Source organism: Convolutriloba macropyga, unplaced genomic scaffold (genome assembly GCF_964194025.1).
Source record: "Convolutriloba macropyga unplaced genomic scaffold, txConMacr16.3 SCAFFOLD_1851, whole genome shotgun sequence".
Classification (NCBI taxonomy): Eukaryota; Metazoa; Xenacoelomorpha; order Acoela; family Convolutidae; genus Convolutriloba; species Convolutriloba macropyga.
In genome coordinates this window covers 1-18,280 of record NW_027450391.1, presented here as the reverse complement: position 1 = coordinate 18,280, position 18,280 = coordinate 1, and the positions used below count along the sequence as shown (strand labels likewise).

The window sequence follows — 18,280 nt, the reverse complement described above, 5'->3', positions numbered from 1 at the left end:
AATCCATTTTAAACTTGAGAATGATGACCTATGAAAAGAAAAGGCGGTAAAAAGCGCTGAAAAAATTTTTGCACAGCACAGACAAACAAATCGAATCAATTATAAACTGGAGAAAGAGGACCTATGAAAAAGAAAAGGCGGTAAAAAGCGCTGAAATTTTTTGCACAGCACCGACAAACAAATTGAATCAAATATAAACTGGAGAATGAGGACCTATGAAAAAGAAAAGGCGGTATATAGCGCTGAAACATTTTTTAGACAGCACAGACAAACAATTTGAATCAGTTATAAACTGGAGAATGAGGACCTATGAAAAAGAAAACGCGGTAAAATGCGCTGAAAAATCTTTTATACAGCACAGAAAAACAAATTGAATCAATTATAAACTGGAGAGTGAGGACCTATGAAAAAGAAAAGGCGGTAAAAAGCGCTGAAAAATTTTTTGCACAGCATAGACAAACAAATTGAATCAATTATAAACTGGAGAATGAGGACCTATGAAAAAAAGCGATAAAAAGCGCTGAAAATTTTTTTACACAGCACAGACAAAAAAATAGAATCAATTATAAACTGGAGACTGAGGACCTATGAAAAAGAAAAGGCGGTAAAAAGCGCTGAAAAATTTTTTGCACAGCATAGACAATCATATTGAATCAATTATAAACTTGAGAATGAGGACCTATGAAAAAAAGGCGGTAAAAAGCGCTGAAAAATTTTTTGCACAGCACAGACAAACAAATTGAATCAATTATAAACTAGAGAATGAGGACCTATGAAAAAGAAAAGGCGGTAAAAAACGCTGAAAGATTTTTTACACAGCACAGACAAACAAATTGAATCAATTATAAACTAGGGAATGAGGACCTATGAAAAAAAGGCGGTAAAAAGCGCTGAAAAATTTTTTACACAGCACAAACAAACAAATGGAATCAATTATAAACTGGAGAATGAGGAACTATGAAAAAGAAAAGGTGGTAAAAAGCGCTGAAAAATTTTTGCAGAGCACAGACAAACAAATTTAAATAATTATAAACTGGAGAATGAGGACCTATGAGAAAGAAAAGGCGGTTAAAGCGCTGAAAAAATTTTTGCACAGCACAAACAAACAAATTGAATCAATTATAAACGGGAGAATGAGGACCTATAAAAAGAAAAGGCAGTAAAAGCGCTGAAAATTTTTTTGCACAGCACAAACAAACAAATTGAATTAATTATAAACTGGAGAATTAGGACCTATGAAAAAGAAAAGGCGGTAAAAAGCGCTGAAAAATTTTTGCACAGCACAGACATACAAATTGAATCAATTATAAACTGGAGAATGAGGACCTATGCAAAAGAAAAGGCGGTAAAAAGCGCTGAAAATTTTTTTGCACAGCACAGACAAACAAATTGAATCACTTATAAACTGGAGAATGAGAAAATATGAAAATGAAAAGGCGGTAAGAAGCGCTGAAAAATTTTTTACACAGCACAGACAATAAAATTGAATCAATTATAAACTGGAGAATGAGGACCTATGAAAAGAAAAGGCGGTAAAAAGCGCTGAAAAAATTTTTGCACAGCACAGACATACAAATTGAATCAATTATAAACTGGAGAATGAGGACCTATGAAAAAGAAAAGGCGGTAAAAAGCGCTGAAAATTTTTTTGCACAGCACAGACAAACAAATTGAATCAATTATAAACTGGAGAATGAGGACCTATGAAAAGAAAAGGCTGTAAAAAGCGCTGAAAAAATTTTTTCAAAGCGCGGACATACAAATTGAATCAATTATAAACTGGAGAATGAGGACCTATGAAAAAGAAAAGGCGGTAAAAAGCGCTGAAAATTTTTTTGCACAGCACAGACAAACAAATTGAATCAATTATAAACTGGAGAAGGAGGACCTATGAAAAGAAAAGGCGGTAAAAAGCGCTGAAAAAATTTTTGCACAGCACAAACAAATTGAATCAATTATAAACTGGAGAATGAGGACCTATGAAAAAGAAAAGGCGGTAAAAAGCGCTGAATTTTTTTTTGCACAGCACAGACAAACCAATTGAATCAATTATAAACTGGAGAATGAGGACCTATGAAAAGAAAAGGCGGTAAAAAGCGCTGAAAAAATTTTTGCACAGCACAAACAAATTGAATCAATTATAAACTGGAGAATGAGGACCTATGTACTTCGACAAGCCTGATACTGAAGTAGTAATAGGAAGTTTTGACACTCTTACCTTATAAGCGGAAATAAAAAAGACGATAATAAGACAATAAACCCAAACAAACAAGCTGTACTTCGACTGGCTTGTTTTATAAACCATATTAACAGCGATAAATTCTAATACAGGTTGAGGAAACAGATAAATCTTAAAGTAGTAATTTGTAAACCAAACGACCAATTAAATGAGCACATTAATGAAAGAATTTGACATGAAGAGCCGATCGCAAGCTGACAAGCTTCATGCCAGGCCAGTGAATTCCATCGATAGTTTGGTTGACTTGATGGAAATAAGACGACAACCCCATATAACGAAAGCAACAGCAAGGATGCTCGGCTCTTTTCCTTAAGTCTTGATTGATTTCACTAATTTCGGACACAATTTCGAAAAACCCATTCACACGCTTGAGCCTCGGTAATATGCTATATATGTGAACTGCAGTTTTGTGTCTGTTCCAAAGAGTTTCGCTTATTTCTGCAAGCTGGTTGGCAATCCACGTAGAGGATCTCCCTGGCCGCAGTTCTGATTCCCCATCCACATTTCTCTTCCGCCAGTCATCCAGATCGTTACCTCCAATAAGTAAAACAACTCGATCGTAAGATCCCATTAAAGAATACAAATCGTGCAAGCCAGAAGTCCTACCACCTCTCAACGCCAGCACGTCTATCGGGAGAGGCCCCTGATCGAAGTCGAACAGAATCGAGTCGCCGACAAGAAGGGTGTTATTGCCGTTGTTGTCGAAGCGTGTGTCGAAAATAAAATTTCCGCATCGAAGTTGAAGTCGCATTTTTTTACTATAGCTATTATTTTCTCTTGATATAAATGAATATTTATAGAAGGATAGACTGAAAAATGACCCTGAAAAAGGTGCTGTAATTGAAGTGGAATCATTTCTGATATCAAATAGTATCGTTAATGAGTTACCAACTGTTAATTAAAAAATGTGTAGCGAACTTTAATTGAACACTTTGAATTAAATGTACATCATGTAAAACTGAACGAAACGCTGAACAAAATATACTCATTGCGCTGAAGAAACCTGAAGTAATAGTAGAACAATTAGAATCTGAATGAAAAAATGTGAACAAATCAAAAAATGCGGGACCGAAGGTAAAGCGAAACAAAAATCTATTCGACGAAGTAAAAAAAAAAAGGAGCGCTATAATAGCCGGCTGAATGGCTGACGCGGCTATTAATAAATGAAAAAAAACTGCTTCAAAATGCCGCACGTGAACAAAAAATTTTCGCTCGCTAGAGAAAATTTTTTCACACATCAATTTCTCGCTCTCTCAAAAACAGCGGTATGAACAAAAACCACTCTCTTTTCGCTCCGCTCTTCACTTTTATTCAGCACCAAAATCACTCCAAATTTTTTTCACGCGTTTCATTTCCCGCTTCGAAAATCACTCCAATAAAATTGAATAAAAAAAGGACTTCTCCAATACTCCTCTTCGAGTCGTAAAAAAAGACAGCGCCCCAATACAATTCAAATTCTTTGAATTGTAAAAAATTAGGAGCGCTATAATAGCCGGCTGAGAAGATGAGGGCGGCTATTAATAACATTTTACATTCTCTGTCTCCACTCGAACTGTGTGCCGACAATGTTGATCAAGTAAGATGTGATCTGAGCTGTGACAATGGAGTAGAATATGATGCCCCAGAGACACATGCCCTGAGCCAGCATCTTCTCAAATGCAGTGTGAGGAGTCATGATGCCAAAGCCCGTGGTCGTCGTTACCATGGTAACAAAATAGATGCACTGAAGCAGCTGAAACAACTCGCGCTATTTGTTTTTTTTTGTCTGAGGAACTGCAAATGTTTTCTTTCGCTTTCAAAACAACAACCTATTTTTTTAGAAAGGAAAACCTCAAGGAAAAATGACCCTTGGGAAAAACCGATTCGAATATATATTAGAGCCATGCATTGCTGCCCTCGGGACTTGATAGAAAACTATCACAACCAAAAAATTTATCATTAGTGAGATTTAAGGTTAACGTTTCTTTCTGAGTGTTTGTTTCTGTGGTTTGTTTCTATAGTGGGTTATTTCCGCGGGTTTTATTTCCGTGGTGAATTATTTTCGATTGGAATCAGACTCGGGATATTTTACCTGGCGGTTTATTTGCTAGACCCGGCTTCCTTAAATTGATTTACCCAATGTTTTTTGATGGGTTAGAAAGTAATGCTTTAAAAGACCAAATTTGACATTTTGATGAAAAAAATTTGAGCACGATTTGAGCATTTTGAACAAGTACCTCTCTGTTATCTCACCCTTTTGCCTATATTAGATGCGCTATCGTCGAACTTGTCATAATAGACGGTGTATTCGGTGGGGTCCACATCCCAGAATCTTCCTCCCCGATAAACCCACTCAACTCCATCCAGGTATATCATTCTGGCTGTGGTACGACCAGGTGTGATCCCACTGGGCAAAAATGCTTTGGGCGATTTCTTCAGAACATTCTCATCAATGAAGTAAACGTCGGAGTACACTAAAATAAATTTGCTTGAAAATTGTCTTTCATTAAATTGAAGCCAGCCTGTTTTTTTCATAAAACCCACCCTTGACTGATGACAATTTGACGAATTGTTTGTTCCCAATAATTACCCGTACTTAACGCCAAGTCATTATCAGTAATGGGCAAGTATCATTGCAAGTCTAGGTATCAGTACTGATTCAGAGCTATATGATCATAATTCAGTCTTGTGCAGTCTTGTCGGTTAGTTTTAGGTTGAATCCAAGTCTTGGCAGTAAAAAACGTCAGAAATAGCCGAGTATACAGTTTGAATTTCATATTTGGGAAATGAAGAAGAAAAGCTTGTTATCGAAAATTCCTTGCTTCATAAAAACAGACACTCACCCAAAGGATTTGTTTTAGATGTGTTTGGGAGAGCATTTCCTGTCACGTCTCCTTTCACTATCCAGCATTCTCTGTCCAACAGCACCACTTTTCCCCCATCGTTCAAGCAGAAAATAGAATTCCGTCGAATTTTATATAAGTCTTAGAGAATTTTAAACCTTTGGGCAAGGAAAACTTAGCTCGAAAGCTTAGTGCTGTGAAAAATAGGAAAAAATGAGGGCGTGTTGTTGAAAAATATACGGCAGATTGCCGGAAAATAGCCGCAAAATAGTCTGTTGAGGCCCGGTAATTTAGAAAGATCACCAAGCATAAAGGCAAAAAGCTTCAATTCAGAATGAGAGATTCTGATTAAAAACAATTTTGAAAACAAGTTTCAATCACAAATGTCCCTCACAAAAACCTCTATTTACTTTCATTGATAGTTTACATTCTCGACAACAGGAGTCATTTTATTAAGTGAAGTAAATCATGTATGCTTAATCGAACGATTGGCCTAAGAACCTATACAAAATGCAGTAAAAAATGACGTCATGTACACAAATTTATCTGCAAATTGGTGGAAGTCGCACATTGATTCATTGAAGAGTGATCAAATGGTCGAAACTAAAATAGGGAAAGCAACGAAATAAAGACACAACCACAATACTCCGAAAAAGAACCAAATCTTCATCCAACCTCAAAACTTTTAGTTTATTTCCTTAAGAAAGCATGTCAACTTCTAAACACCAACTACTTAAAACCTATAAAAATAAGAAAAATGAAGTTTGTTTTGGACCTTAAAAATGGGCTTTCGGAGGCCAGGGAGGGTTTTTGGGCGAGGCAGGGGTTGGTTGAGAGGCTAGTTTAGGGGAGTAGCGAGGGAGTGTGGCGAAAAAGTGCTGGTTACTATGTGGTGAAAGCGGTGACTGTTGGATGGGGAAGGGGGAGGGATGGAGATAGGTAAGTGTGAAGGCTTGGAAAAGGGTCAAATTTTCTCAATCTGAACATTTTACTATAAAAAAAATGCTGACTTTGCGTCCTCAAGTGAACCTAATTTAGAGAATGTAAATGTCATTCTTATGAGTGAAGTAATAGAAAATGATTTTTTTTTTGCTTTTAGTTCAACGCCTGAGATATTTTAACGAGGTATAATGCAAAAAATATATAACCGCAAGAACGCCGGATACGAACTAAAAAATTGTAGCCTTTTGTTCTATTAACTCGTCCATATTATCATTCCTATATATATGTTAACAAAACAAACAACTAAACCTAAAAAATACAAAGGGTAGATTTGCATGAGCATTTATTAAGAAGTCTGTCAAATACAGCAAAGAATTAGAAGAAACTAAAGTCAAATTGCAGCACGTTAACATAAAAACCCATAACTGACCAACGTCGGGCAAATTGCTCTCAAACGCCCGGTGAGCGATTGGCTTCGGTAGCAACAAGCTTGGGCTTAGGGGTGCTTACATTAGGAGGGGTGAGCGGAGTGTAGGGTTCAATCGATGGGAGTGTGGATAGGGAAGTGATGGTGGATAGGGACGAAGGGAAGATCGGAGAACCGGACGAGAGAGGGATCTAAATCGCCTTGTTGGATGAGATTGGACGGGCGTGTCCGGTGATTTGGAGTGGAGGGTAGAGAGGGTAGGGATGGCCTTGGAGGTGGGGGAGGAAGTGACTGAGTGGGTCACACTTTTGAGACTAGGAACCGCCCTTCACACCTTTTGAAATTGATTCCTTAAAACAGATTTGGTGAATTTTTGTATACTTGTAGACTATGAAGGCGTAAGGCTATAAGAGAGCTGCTCAGCCACATAATGCATTCTTAGCGCTAACGTGTTATCTTCTTTAAGAAGATGAAGGTCAAATGCGTAAGACAAAAAATTGATCAAGCGGAAAATTGCATAAAATGACCACAGAACTATTATAAGGGCTACAAACTCCGTTTGAGAGCAATTAGTGATGATTGAACAAAAAACAGCTTTGTTCAAACACTGTTTTCCTACTCATTTAAAACTAGAGTGGTAAATTTTCGCTCCGCAAAGCCACTCGCTTTTTAATTCCAATTCATGTTTTGGGGTTACCGAAACCACGACTCAAAAAATATCATGAAAATGTGTGAATAGACCTTAAATAAAAGACATCGCCTCCAATTCAATTAAAATTCTTCAGTTGAAAAAACCTGTAAAATATCAATACGCCTCTTCGAGTTATGAAAACCATTAGAAAACTAATACTCAGCATTGGTTCGTAAAAAAACCACGACCTATAATGGCCCCGCTATCGCTTCGCGGCTATTAAAAAGGTAGAGTATAATACTAAGGTTTCATAACCGAAGCCTCATTTTTGACTATTCTCAGGAATACTCGTTCCTAAAAGGTGAGGAGAGAGCAAAAGAGGTGGTGTGTTGTTTCCTGATGACATTCCAGCCACATATCATGGTGGGACAGGCAAGTGCATACCAGATACATGCACATATGTAGTGAGTGAGGACAATTGAGTTGATGACGCGGATGACGTTGATCTCTGCTATGTGATCACTCCTCAGGAACATGAAAGTGTCGAGAAGTACTGGAATTCAGGAAGAAAAGCATCACGTTAACTTTAGCAATTTAATTGATGAATATAGAAATTCTATGATTTCAAAAATCACTTCAAATTAACTAAAAACTAGATTGAAGAATTTTCTTGTTTAAAATTGTTCTGAAAAAAAATTGTCTCCATTTTTCATCAAAAGAAGGGTGTCATAAAATCTTAATCCTCGGCAAAAATATAGAGTATACTTGACATTTTTGTAAGCGTGAAGCTTAGGAAGAAAAAGGTAGATCGTAATGTACTTCGTTTCATTAACGTACTTAATGTACTTTCAATGTACCATTTTAACCGAATGCTCATCCTAACAGTCTTGTTCTTTTTAACATTTTCTAGTCTAAGTTAACGAGATGAATGCTAGCCTGTCATTTTGCAGTAGTTGAGATACATGTGGAACATTATAACCACAAACTCAGGAATCCCAATCTGACCCACAATCAGAGACCTGATATCTGAACAATAATAGTCAAGAATCCTTAAAAGCTATATGATAATTTGCTTTCATAGGCTTATTAGGTGATTACCTCAAATCATTTTTCACTTTTTATAGAATTGACATCTCGATCGGAATTTTTCGTCTATAGGAGGTCTGAAGCTTTTCCTAACAGCTCTGAAAATTACAAAGCGTGTCTTTTAGAGCACTGCGACATATTCATATTTCAACCAAAATTTATCTCTTGCGAGGTTTTTGTGATATTTTAATCCACTCCCCTAGTCATTGAAAGTATTTAAAACTTGCAAGAATCTTCTTGATCATCACTAGGGAACTAACGATAACCAACTGTCGTCAAACATGGCATCATTGTTAAATTTGTTTAATGCGAACAGTTTTGTAATTTAATTACTGCAGATATCATATATCAAAGTTTTTCTATGATGGTCTTCAACTACTTCACATTCTATACTTAAACTCTTTTAATATTGAACACTAGCGGATTGTTCTACGGTGACCATACATTGAATACTTTAATGGATAACTTCGCGGATAAGATGTGTACAATAATGATCTCGTGTACAGACAACAAAGTACCATAATCAGGCGGTCCAGAAAAAAACAACATACCCGGCAGATTGCCGGAAAACAGCCGCCGTTGATTCCCATAACCAAGAATGGGATTGAAAGAAGAGAAAAAACTAGTGAAAAAAAAAAGATTTTTGTACAAACAGTTTTAAAGTAGGAATTAAATCGATGTCACTTTGGTGCTGAACATGATCCTGTTTTGTAATGAGACCACCACACTTTCATAAGGGGCTAGTATCAATACGAATAATCATTAGAGATGGTAAATAAGAACAATGTTCGAGTAACGGGCATCTAAAATTGGGCTTTATGGGTTTATACCGTTTCTATTTCTGATTTCGTTCTTTATACTGACTCTGATCATTTTGTATTGCTTTGCTGAGCTACTGCTGTCTAACAACACATTTAGCAGATTGAGAGAAGAGTGAAACTGGCCTAGAAAAGTCAAAAACATTTCACGCAAAATGTTGAACAAGCTGTAAAAAGTTTTTATTCGACGAAGAAAAAAACATAGCAGGACAAGTCCTGACGTACAATTCAAAGAATTTTCATTGACTAAACAGAAAAACTAGACCTAGAATGGACTATGAGTGAATTCAGAAAACCATTTTAAAAAAATCAGAACAAAAAAATAAGAAATAAACAGAAAATCAATACCAAAATGCCGCATGTGAGCAAAAAAACCCCTAGCGAGAAATGAAATTTTAATTCAAACAAAAAACTAGGCCTAGAATGAGCTGTGAATGGATTGGGAAAACCACTTAGAAAAAAATCCGATCCAACAAATCGAAAAAACAGTAAAAATCAGAGTGAAATTGCCGCATGTGAACAAAAAACCACTACCGAGAAACCGAATTTTTCTTCAAACACCGTTTTCTCACTCTACTTTAAAATTAGAGCGAAAAAAATTCACGCCGCAAAATCACTCGCTTTTTCGCTCCATTTCCTGTTTCGGCGTGACCAAAATCACCACTCAAATTTGACTTCAAAAATCATGAAAATGTGTGAACAGATCTTAAAAAAAAAAAAAAGACAGCGCCCCAATACAATTCAAATTCTTTGAATTGTAAAAAACATAGCAGGACAAGTCCTGACACACAGTTCAAAGAATTATTATTGACTAAACAAAAAACAACCTATATCAGACTATGAGTGAACTTGAAGAACCATTTCTAAATAAAATCAGATAAAAAAATTCAAAAAAAAACGGAAAATCAATGTCAAGATGCCGCATGTGAACAATAAACCACAAGCGAGAAAGCAAGTTTTTGTTCAAACACCCTTTTCTCGCTCTACTTCAAAAATACAGCAAAAAAAATTCACGCTACAAAACCACTCGCTTTTTCGCTCCACTTGTTTCGGTGTGACCAAAATCACTACTCCAATTTGACTTCAAGAATCATTAAAATGTGTGAACAGATCTTAAAAAAAGACAGCGCCCCAATACAAATCAAACTCTTTGTATTGTAAAAATGAGAGCGCCTAAATAATAGCCATTTACCAGGCTGACGGCGGCTATAAAAACTTAATAATTGCAAAATCTAAAAATCATATATATATATATATATGTATATATATATATATATATATAATTAAATTAATAATTGTGGTTCCTGCGTTATCGCAGCGGAGCAGCATTAGGCCTACAGTAGCCTGTTCTCAGCTGTCCTTTTCTTATTATATATATATTGTGCCAAATTGTATAGTTATCTTAGTCCAGACCCTGAATAATTAAAAGACCGTTCTCGACCAATTTGGGAAGAATACCACTACAATTAAAGTATCTAGCTTCATTTAGTCAACTATTGTGGCAATATAATCCAGCTGCGATAACTGCTTTATCTTAAAAATCGCAAAAATTTGTAACTATTTGGGCATTTTTCCAACTGCTTTGAAAGATGCGATGCTCTGGTGCAGTGCTATTTAGTCTTGCACCGGTGCTGCTTCTGTACAGAAATAGCTATTTCTTTAATTTTATATTTTATATTTTTTCACATTTGCTTAAAAACATACCTATGAAAAGATTTTTGCGCGAACCATGAAAAGAGCATAACTTTGAAAGAACCCTTCCTGACTTAAAATGCCTGTGAAAAGATTTTACTCAACCCATGATAAAATTTGGCTGAACTCATGAGAAGAATTAAACTCCAATTAAGAAATAGACGTCAGGCGAACGGGTGGTGAACGGTGGGCTTAGGTAGTAGGCAACTGGGGCTTAGGGATGCAACAGGAGGGTTTGAGCGGAGTGAGGGGGAGGGTCAATCGGGGGGGGGGGGGGGGGGTAGGCCGGATTGGAGGAGGGTGGACGTAGGGGGTGGGGGGTTGGGGTGGTTTGAGTGAGAGGAGGGTGGATGACAGAGGGTGTAAATTTTTGAGACCAAGAACCACCCTTCACATCTTGAATATGTCTCCTCGAAACAGTTTCGGTGAATCGCATACTTAGAGACTAGTAAGGCGTGAGGCTCTAAGAGAGCTACTCAGCCACTTAATGCACTTTGGGCGCTACTTGCTTATCCTGTTTTTGTGGATGAAAAGTCAAATGGGTCAGACGAAGAACCGTTCAAGCGTTCAAGGGAATTAATAGAAAAAAGGTGCGAACTATCTCGTTGAAGCCCAAGGTTCAACGACAAGACAGTTACAAAAACTGACCAAATAGACAGAGTACAATTGAGAGAATGAACTCCCAGTCACTGTAGTAGTTTGCACTCTCAGTTTTCCTCGTCTTCACACTCTCGAATGTGATTCCTCTGGCTGTCTTGAGGAACAGCATCTCCATCACCAGGAACACCCGCATTATGTACACTGTGCCCCCCACAGCCTGGTTGAACCTGTTCCAGAAGGACAGTCTGGCACATGTCAGTACTAGCTGAAGCATCATTGATGCCATTAGCAATCGATTTTATTGGAAGATGAAACAGAACTGGCTTTTTGAGAAGTGTTTGCACTGCTTCTGATTTTTTATCCAATATATCGGGTTCGTACCTAATTGACTCCATAAAGTACACAATGCATGTACGAATACACTGAATAAATTGCTTGTGTACCAACGCGTCTATAAAACATCCCGTAGAGATTGATTCTTTTTGAAAAAAAATTTACTGACGCCTTTAATGTATTCTGCTTGAAAAGATATCAATCGGCATAAAGTAACTCAACATGAAAGAGCCTGGCCTGGCTAAAGCTTTATCTCCAACTAATTTTGCAGAGATGGAGCAGTTATGTTACTTGAAATAAAATTGCATAACCGTAGATGCAACACCAAAATCAACAGGAAACACAGCTTGTGAAGAAAACAGGTCAAGGGAGGGGGGGCTTAAATGGGGAGTTCAATAGTGTGCTTCAAATAACCACATTAGAGGTTAACATATACCGCTGTTCAGATTAAAATTAAAAAAAAATTAATGACAACTCCTGTAGTCTATAAAAATGTTTACATTCACACTTTCAAACTGCCATAACGTTGTACATTTGATTGTTTAGAAACAATTTCGATAAGAAAAAAATGCTTTTCTGTTTATAACAGTTTATGGAAACCGAGAACCGTAATTTTGAAAGCAAAAAGGTTTTAACGAAAAAATTTTTAAACAAATTTGATACTCAGAAAAGTATTTTGCCAAATTTTTCTGACTTTTTTTTCAATTTGAATGGATGAAAACCAAAAATTTTCCCGTGATGTGAAAAAAGGTTCGTAACGTTAAAGCTCAATGTAAAAAAGCACAAAACACATTATTTCGACTTCTAGATGACACGAAATTTGCTTCTCGTTCGGCTTCTTAAAATGTTTTTATTTACAGGTTAGCTGGTAAAACTTTGCATAACGTTTTCATGAAGATATTGTTGACTAAGCAAACTGTTCAAAACGACAGTTTTTTATCAGCTGATATTTGATTCTTTCAGTTCTGCTTTCAAATTAATTTTGCAACTGTATACCCCGCACGCACTTTTATTGTAAATAACGATTTAAAGGAGAGATGGACTAGATTGACAAGTCAAATGCTTCTGCAAATGGATTTTAAGATAAAATTTGATTAATTAATTTTCTGCAAAAATTTGGCACTATTTTTATCTTCAATTGACCGACCCATTACAATATTTTTGGCGAAGAACTTTATCTGATGAAAGACAAGTGTGTGAGCAAAGTCGACCAAAACCAGCTTGAGCTGGACTACTTAACTAGCTTGTCATATTTAACCGCCAATTGTCAAAATGTGCCCGATATTGTGCACCAGTCTATTCATGGAGTCCCGCTCTTGACTAGGTTGACTTCACATGGCATAATTTTTTGAACTTATTCTCTTATTAAGATTAGGTGGAAAGCCTACACATGCTATGCGCAGTAAGATGATGAGGACAACCATGGGCACCAGTCTCTTCCTGGCAGCAGAACCCTCCTGGTCCAGACCAGTTGCAGCCAGTCTCTCTATCGGTTCCATCTTCCTATTGACCCTGACCTCATTCTGGTTGCGCATGTGCTGGATATCGCTTATATTCAGCTCCTGCTCCTCTATGAACGGACCTTCTCTGTACCGGAGAATTTTAGGTCGATCTAAAATTGAAAAACATTTTGCATCTTTTGTTTTAATCATATTTCTACTGTAGAAATATTTCTGCTTGTAGTATAAGGACCAAACTATTCCTATGTTTAAAAAAAATGATTCTTAAAACATCAATGTGTAACCAAACGTTTTCGTTGTGCTCATAAAATTTGAATTTTCAATTTACAGATTTTAAAAAGTGGCAGAAATTGTTCAAAAAGAATTGCTCATCAGTTTTCGTTTTTGCCCAATAGCCGCGGTACAACGTCAGGATAGAAGTCTGAACTGGTTTTTTTTTCAAATCGTTCTCTTCATACAAAGGCAAGCTAATCAAAGCTGTGCTGAAGAGTTAAACAAACAAAAGACAACGCTATCAGCCCCATCAGAAGTAGAGCTCCCATAATAGACAATTCAAATACGAAAACGTCAACGGAACACTTCAAAAGTCAACGACCAATTTTATTTTTTCCCTTTTTAGACAAGGGATATCGAAGTAAATATTTCCAGCAACGTTAACGTTGAAAGTTTTCTATAAAATGGTAGTTTATACACCAAACGCCAACTGTGAAGAAAACTACTGAATGACGAAGTAAATGGACAACAAACAAACTTTGGCAAAAAAACTGTTTTTACGATGTCATCGAAAAAATGTGTCATCACAGCATTTAAAATAGAATAAATAGAATCGATAGATAGGAAGCAGACATCAACTTTAATGAAAAAACCAGTATTCACGTTAAAAAAATCATCAAAAAATGCAAGAAACAATCAAAAGTAAGAAAAAATTTAAAAAAAAAACAATTGTCAGAACAAAAAACTTGTTGGCAATCAACTAAACCTTTAAGTTAATTATTTTATGCGTCACCAAATTAATCATGAAAGTTCTCAAAGATAGCTAAGCGACCAAGCAACAAAAAACAATTACCAAAAGGGGTAAAATTCGAAAAATCCCTCATTAATTTTTGAAACAAGTTGTATGAAAGACGTTAAAATTGTCAGATGTTGTAGAAAAAGATTAGAAACATTCCCAAGTGATTATTAGAAAACCTAAAGACTCGCTACTAGTGACATTTAGTTGCAGAACAACAAATCTAAAAGAAATCGAAAAATAAAAAAAAATCACCAACAAATTTTGAAAGCAAGCAAAAAGTGTGAAAGTAGTTAGAAGCTTCAATTTTGAGGTGTAGTTAAACATGTGCTGAAACCATTGAGATATAATTTAATATATATCTTAAAACCCATTAAGATCTATTATTGATAAGACTCAAATACTCAAAACAAATAACCGACAAAGGTCAGGCGAATTGCTCCCAAACTACCGGCAAGCACGTAGCTTCGTCAGTAACCAGCTACGGTTTAGTGAGGCTAGCTTCAGCTTAATGGAAAATGCGTGAGGCACGGGTAATAAATGATGACATCACACCACTTAACAGCAGCTGAAGTGCGGCATCAACAAAGGAGTTAAGGAAAGAGAGGGAGAGGGAGAGAGAGAGAGAGGAGAGAGAGAGAGAGAGAGAGAGAGAGAGAGAGAGACAGAGAGATAGTGTGCGAGAGATAAAACGTGACGGAGAAAAAGAAAGAAAGAAACCGGAACCAACAGACAGGGAGAGAGAGTTATAAATAGTTTTTATGATGAGATTCGACTCTGCAGCTTCTTATTTTCTTAGCTTTGTTATTAACTAAATCATGCAGAAAAAAAACTGAAAGCGCAAAATTCAAAAAATTTGCCATATTTAGCAGCAAAAAAAGTGTCAAAAACCTTTTTCTGCCTCCGGAGTTATGTCATGTATCTCCTCTGTAAGACAAAAAAATATTCGTTGGTCAGTAATGATCTTTAAACTCAGAAAAAGGCCAAAAAACTCAAAAATATTAAAAACAATTGTTAATTTTTACAAAAATCTTGCTAAATTTGCAATATTAATATCTCCAGAATTATTTCATTGTCTCAAGAGACTATTCAGTATCCCTATGTCTAGCCCTAAATAGTTTGACTGGCTCAAACAGATCCATTAACTTGAATCATTAAATTTTTTTTTAATTTGAAATTAAATTTGATAAAAAAGACACGAGTCAATAAATTATAAACCATTCTATCATAATCTGTTAAACGTAGAAACCATGCAGAGGTTTAAAATCAATCCTTGGAGGAGGTCCCTGGATCTCTGGTGCTCAAACCTTATCAAACATTAAGGGATGTTCTTTGGCTCTTGAGGCTAGAGAAACGTAAAAATTTATTTAAAAACTGACAAAAATTGCGATATTAAAATAATGAAATCTATTCTATGGCCAAAAACACTTTTAGTAACTTAATATCAAACTGTTAAGGAGGTTTACTGTCCCCTGGGTCCGGAAAAACTTGAAAAATGACAAATAATGTCAAAAAACATGAAAAAAATGCAATAATTGTCAAAAAACGCCAAAAGTCGTGATGTTAAAATTCTGAAAACAATTCCATTGCCACAAGAATTTATGCATTAATTTATTAGACGAGGTTCTTTGACACCTAGGGCTGAAAAACTCAAAAAAGGGCAACCATTTTGAAAAAGCTCTAAAAAATGTAAAAATTAGAATAGAATGTTATAATGCGTGTTTCTGTTTGGATTACCAAAACATATAGTTCCTGAAATGGTCAAAGTACTTATGTCTTTGAAAATACCTCATCAACTTTAACCAGCCTCAATTGTAGACTGGTCCCAAAAGTTTGAAAAATGACGAAAAACACGATAAAATGCAACATTTTTGGCCCAAAAACTCCTAAAAGTGACCATTTAACCTTAAACTACGGCCTTGTCGATAGCCTCATCACCTTAAGCACTTAAAGGACTACTAAAAGCTGCTAAGGTCCTCTAATGAAAACCACTGGGCTCTACCTGTTTATCCCGTTTTTAAGAATCAAGGCTCAAATGGAACACGAAAAATTGGTCAAGCGAAAAATCGCTTTAAAAGAGACCAACAGGACTAATATAATTGCTACAAGCTTCGATTGAGATCAATTAAATACTAAAATCCAAAATATTCACTAATTTTAAGAAGACGGATAGCTTTTAAGTCGTGAAAAACCTTTAGTCGCCTATTGAGGAGTCTAAAGGAATGGAACTAAGCAATGTTTAAATATTAAGCACTCTTCAGCAGTATTAAAGCACCCATTAAACGTCTTTAAAAATCCTATAGATAAAGTTGAGAAGATCAGCGGGAACAGACTTCAATTTGCCGCACGTGAAAAATTTTGTGTCAAAAAACTGTTTAACCGCATTTCTTAGCACTTCATTTGACAAGTATTTTCAAATAAGTCCCGACTTAAAACTATTCGCTTTTCCCCTCCTAGTACTCCAGCGTGATGAAAATCACCACTCCAATTTGACCTCTCGCTGACAAGAAAACTTTGAAACAAATGTGAACAAATCTTGAAACATATCCGCCAGATTGCCGGCAAATAGCCGCCGTTGATTCCAATTAGCATGATTGGGATTGAAAGAATAGAAGATATTGAAAAAAAAAGATATTTGTACAAAAACTTTTTTTAAGTCCGATTTATTTTGATGGCATTTCGTAGTTGAACATAACGTACTTCTGTTTCTTAGAGAGAGGCTACAGGGGCTACTATCAATACCAATAAGCATTAGAGATGGTAACTAAGACTTATAGGAACTAGGTTCAAATAGCGGGCATCTAAAATAGGGCTTTATGGGTTTATCCCATTTCTACTTGTGACTTCAATTTTTTATAGTGACTCTGTTCATTTTGAATTGCTTTGCTGAGCAACTGATGTTCAAAATCACTTTTAGCAGAATGAGAGAAGATAGAAACTAGCCTAGAGAAGTCAAAAAGATATCACGCAAAATGTTGAAAAAGCGGCAAAATGAGGTAAAGCGAAACATTTTTTTATTCGACGAAGTAAAAAAACATAGCAGGACAAGTCCTGACGTACAATTCAAAGAATTTTCATTGACTAAACAGAAAAACTAGACCTAGAATGGACTATGAGTGAATTGATAAAACCATTTTTTAAAAAAATCAGATAAAAAAATAAGAAAAAAAAACAGAAAATCAATGTCTAAATGCCGCATGTGAACAAAAAGCCACTAGCGCGAAATGAAAATTTAATTCAAACAAAAAACTAGGCCTAGAATGAGCTGTGAATGGATTGGGAAAACCATTTAGAAAAAAAATCCGATCCAAAAAATCGAAAAAAACAGTAAAAATCAGAGGTGAAATTGCCGCATGTGAAAAAAAACCACTACCGAGAAACCTAATTTTTTGTTCAAACACCGTTTTCCTCACTCTACTTTAAAAATTAGAGCGAAAAAAAATTCACGCCGCATAACCACTCGCTTTTTCGCTCCATTTCCTGTTTCGGCGTGACCAAAATCACCACTCCAATTTTGACTTCAAAAATCATGAAAATGTGTGAACAGATCTTAAAAAAAAAGAAGACAGCGCCCCAATACAATTCAAATTCTTTGAATTGTAAAAATAGGAGCGCTATAATAGCCGGCTGAGAAGATGAGGGCGGCTATTAACGGCTGAGGAGATGAGGGCGGCTATTAAAAAAAAGACAGCGCGTCAATGCAATTCAATTTCTTTTAATTGTACAAAAACCAGGCGACGGCCAATAATAGCCCCAGCTTTCGCCCTTGTGGCTATTAAAAATATAAAAAGCAGTGGTCAGGTTTCGAAAAACTGTTCTTGATCCACTTTACCATTACTTTTTTAATGACCACTGAAGACTATGTTTTGTTTACTTTTTGTAGGGATTTCTGCCAACAGATCCCTCTTTGTTCCAAGAAAATTAATTAGCGAAACCTCAAATAGAGGATAAATATTTTCTAAAAGTGTGAGTTTTTACTCAATATGTACCAAAAAAGAAACCAAATTTACCTTTACAAAATTAAGGCTTAACTTAACCCATTTTAAGAGAAAGTTGAGGTAACGTTTATACCTAAATTTTTGCCTTTACATGAGTTTATCTTAACTCCGCTAAGTTAAAGATACTTGAACTTTATTAGTGTGTTTTTTCCTAATGTTTTCGTCTCATCACCTCGTGAATTTTTAAACCTGGGTTAGATGGTGGCAACCATGCATTGTCGGG

General features: G+C 36.0%; 1 protein-coding gene across 1 annotated transcript in view; it reads right to left on the bottom strand.

The window, feature by feature from the left end:
* LOC142355852 (uncharacterized) overlaps positions 1-18,272 on the bottom strand; it is a gene marked incomplete at its 3' end in the record, with an annotated part of 39,361 nt that extends 21,089 nt beyond the window's left edge. The window contains exons 1-8 of the mRNA XM_075407887.1: positions 18,247-18,272; positions 12,979-13,202; positions 11,306-11,522; positions 7,998-8,087; positions 7,457-7,614; positions 5,062-5,131; positions 4,472-4,692; positions 3,772-3,971 (exon numbers count right to left, since the gene is read on the bottom strand). Coding sequence (XP_075264002.1) covers positions 3,772-3,971; positions 4,472-4,692; positions 5,062-5,131; positions 7,457-7,614; positions 7,998-8,087; positions 11,306-11,522; positions 12,979-13,125 — 1,103 coding nt within the window. The remainder of the gene's footprint in view (positions 1-3,771; positions 3,972-4,471; positions 4,693-5,061; positions 5,132-7,456; positions 7,615-7,997; positions 8,088-11,305; positions 11,523-12,978; positions 13,203-18,246) is intronic.
* Positions 18,273-18,280: the final 8 nt, after the last annotated feature.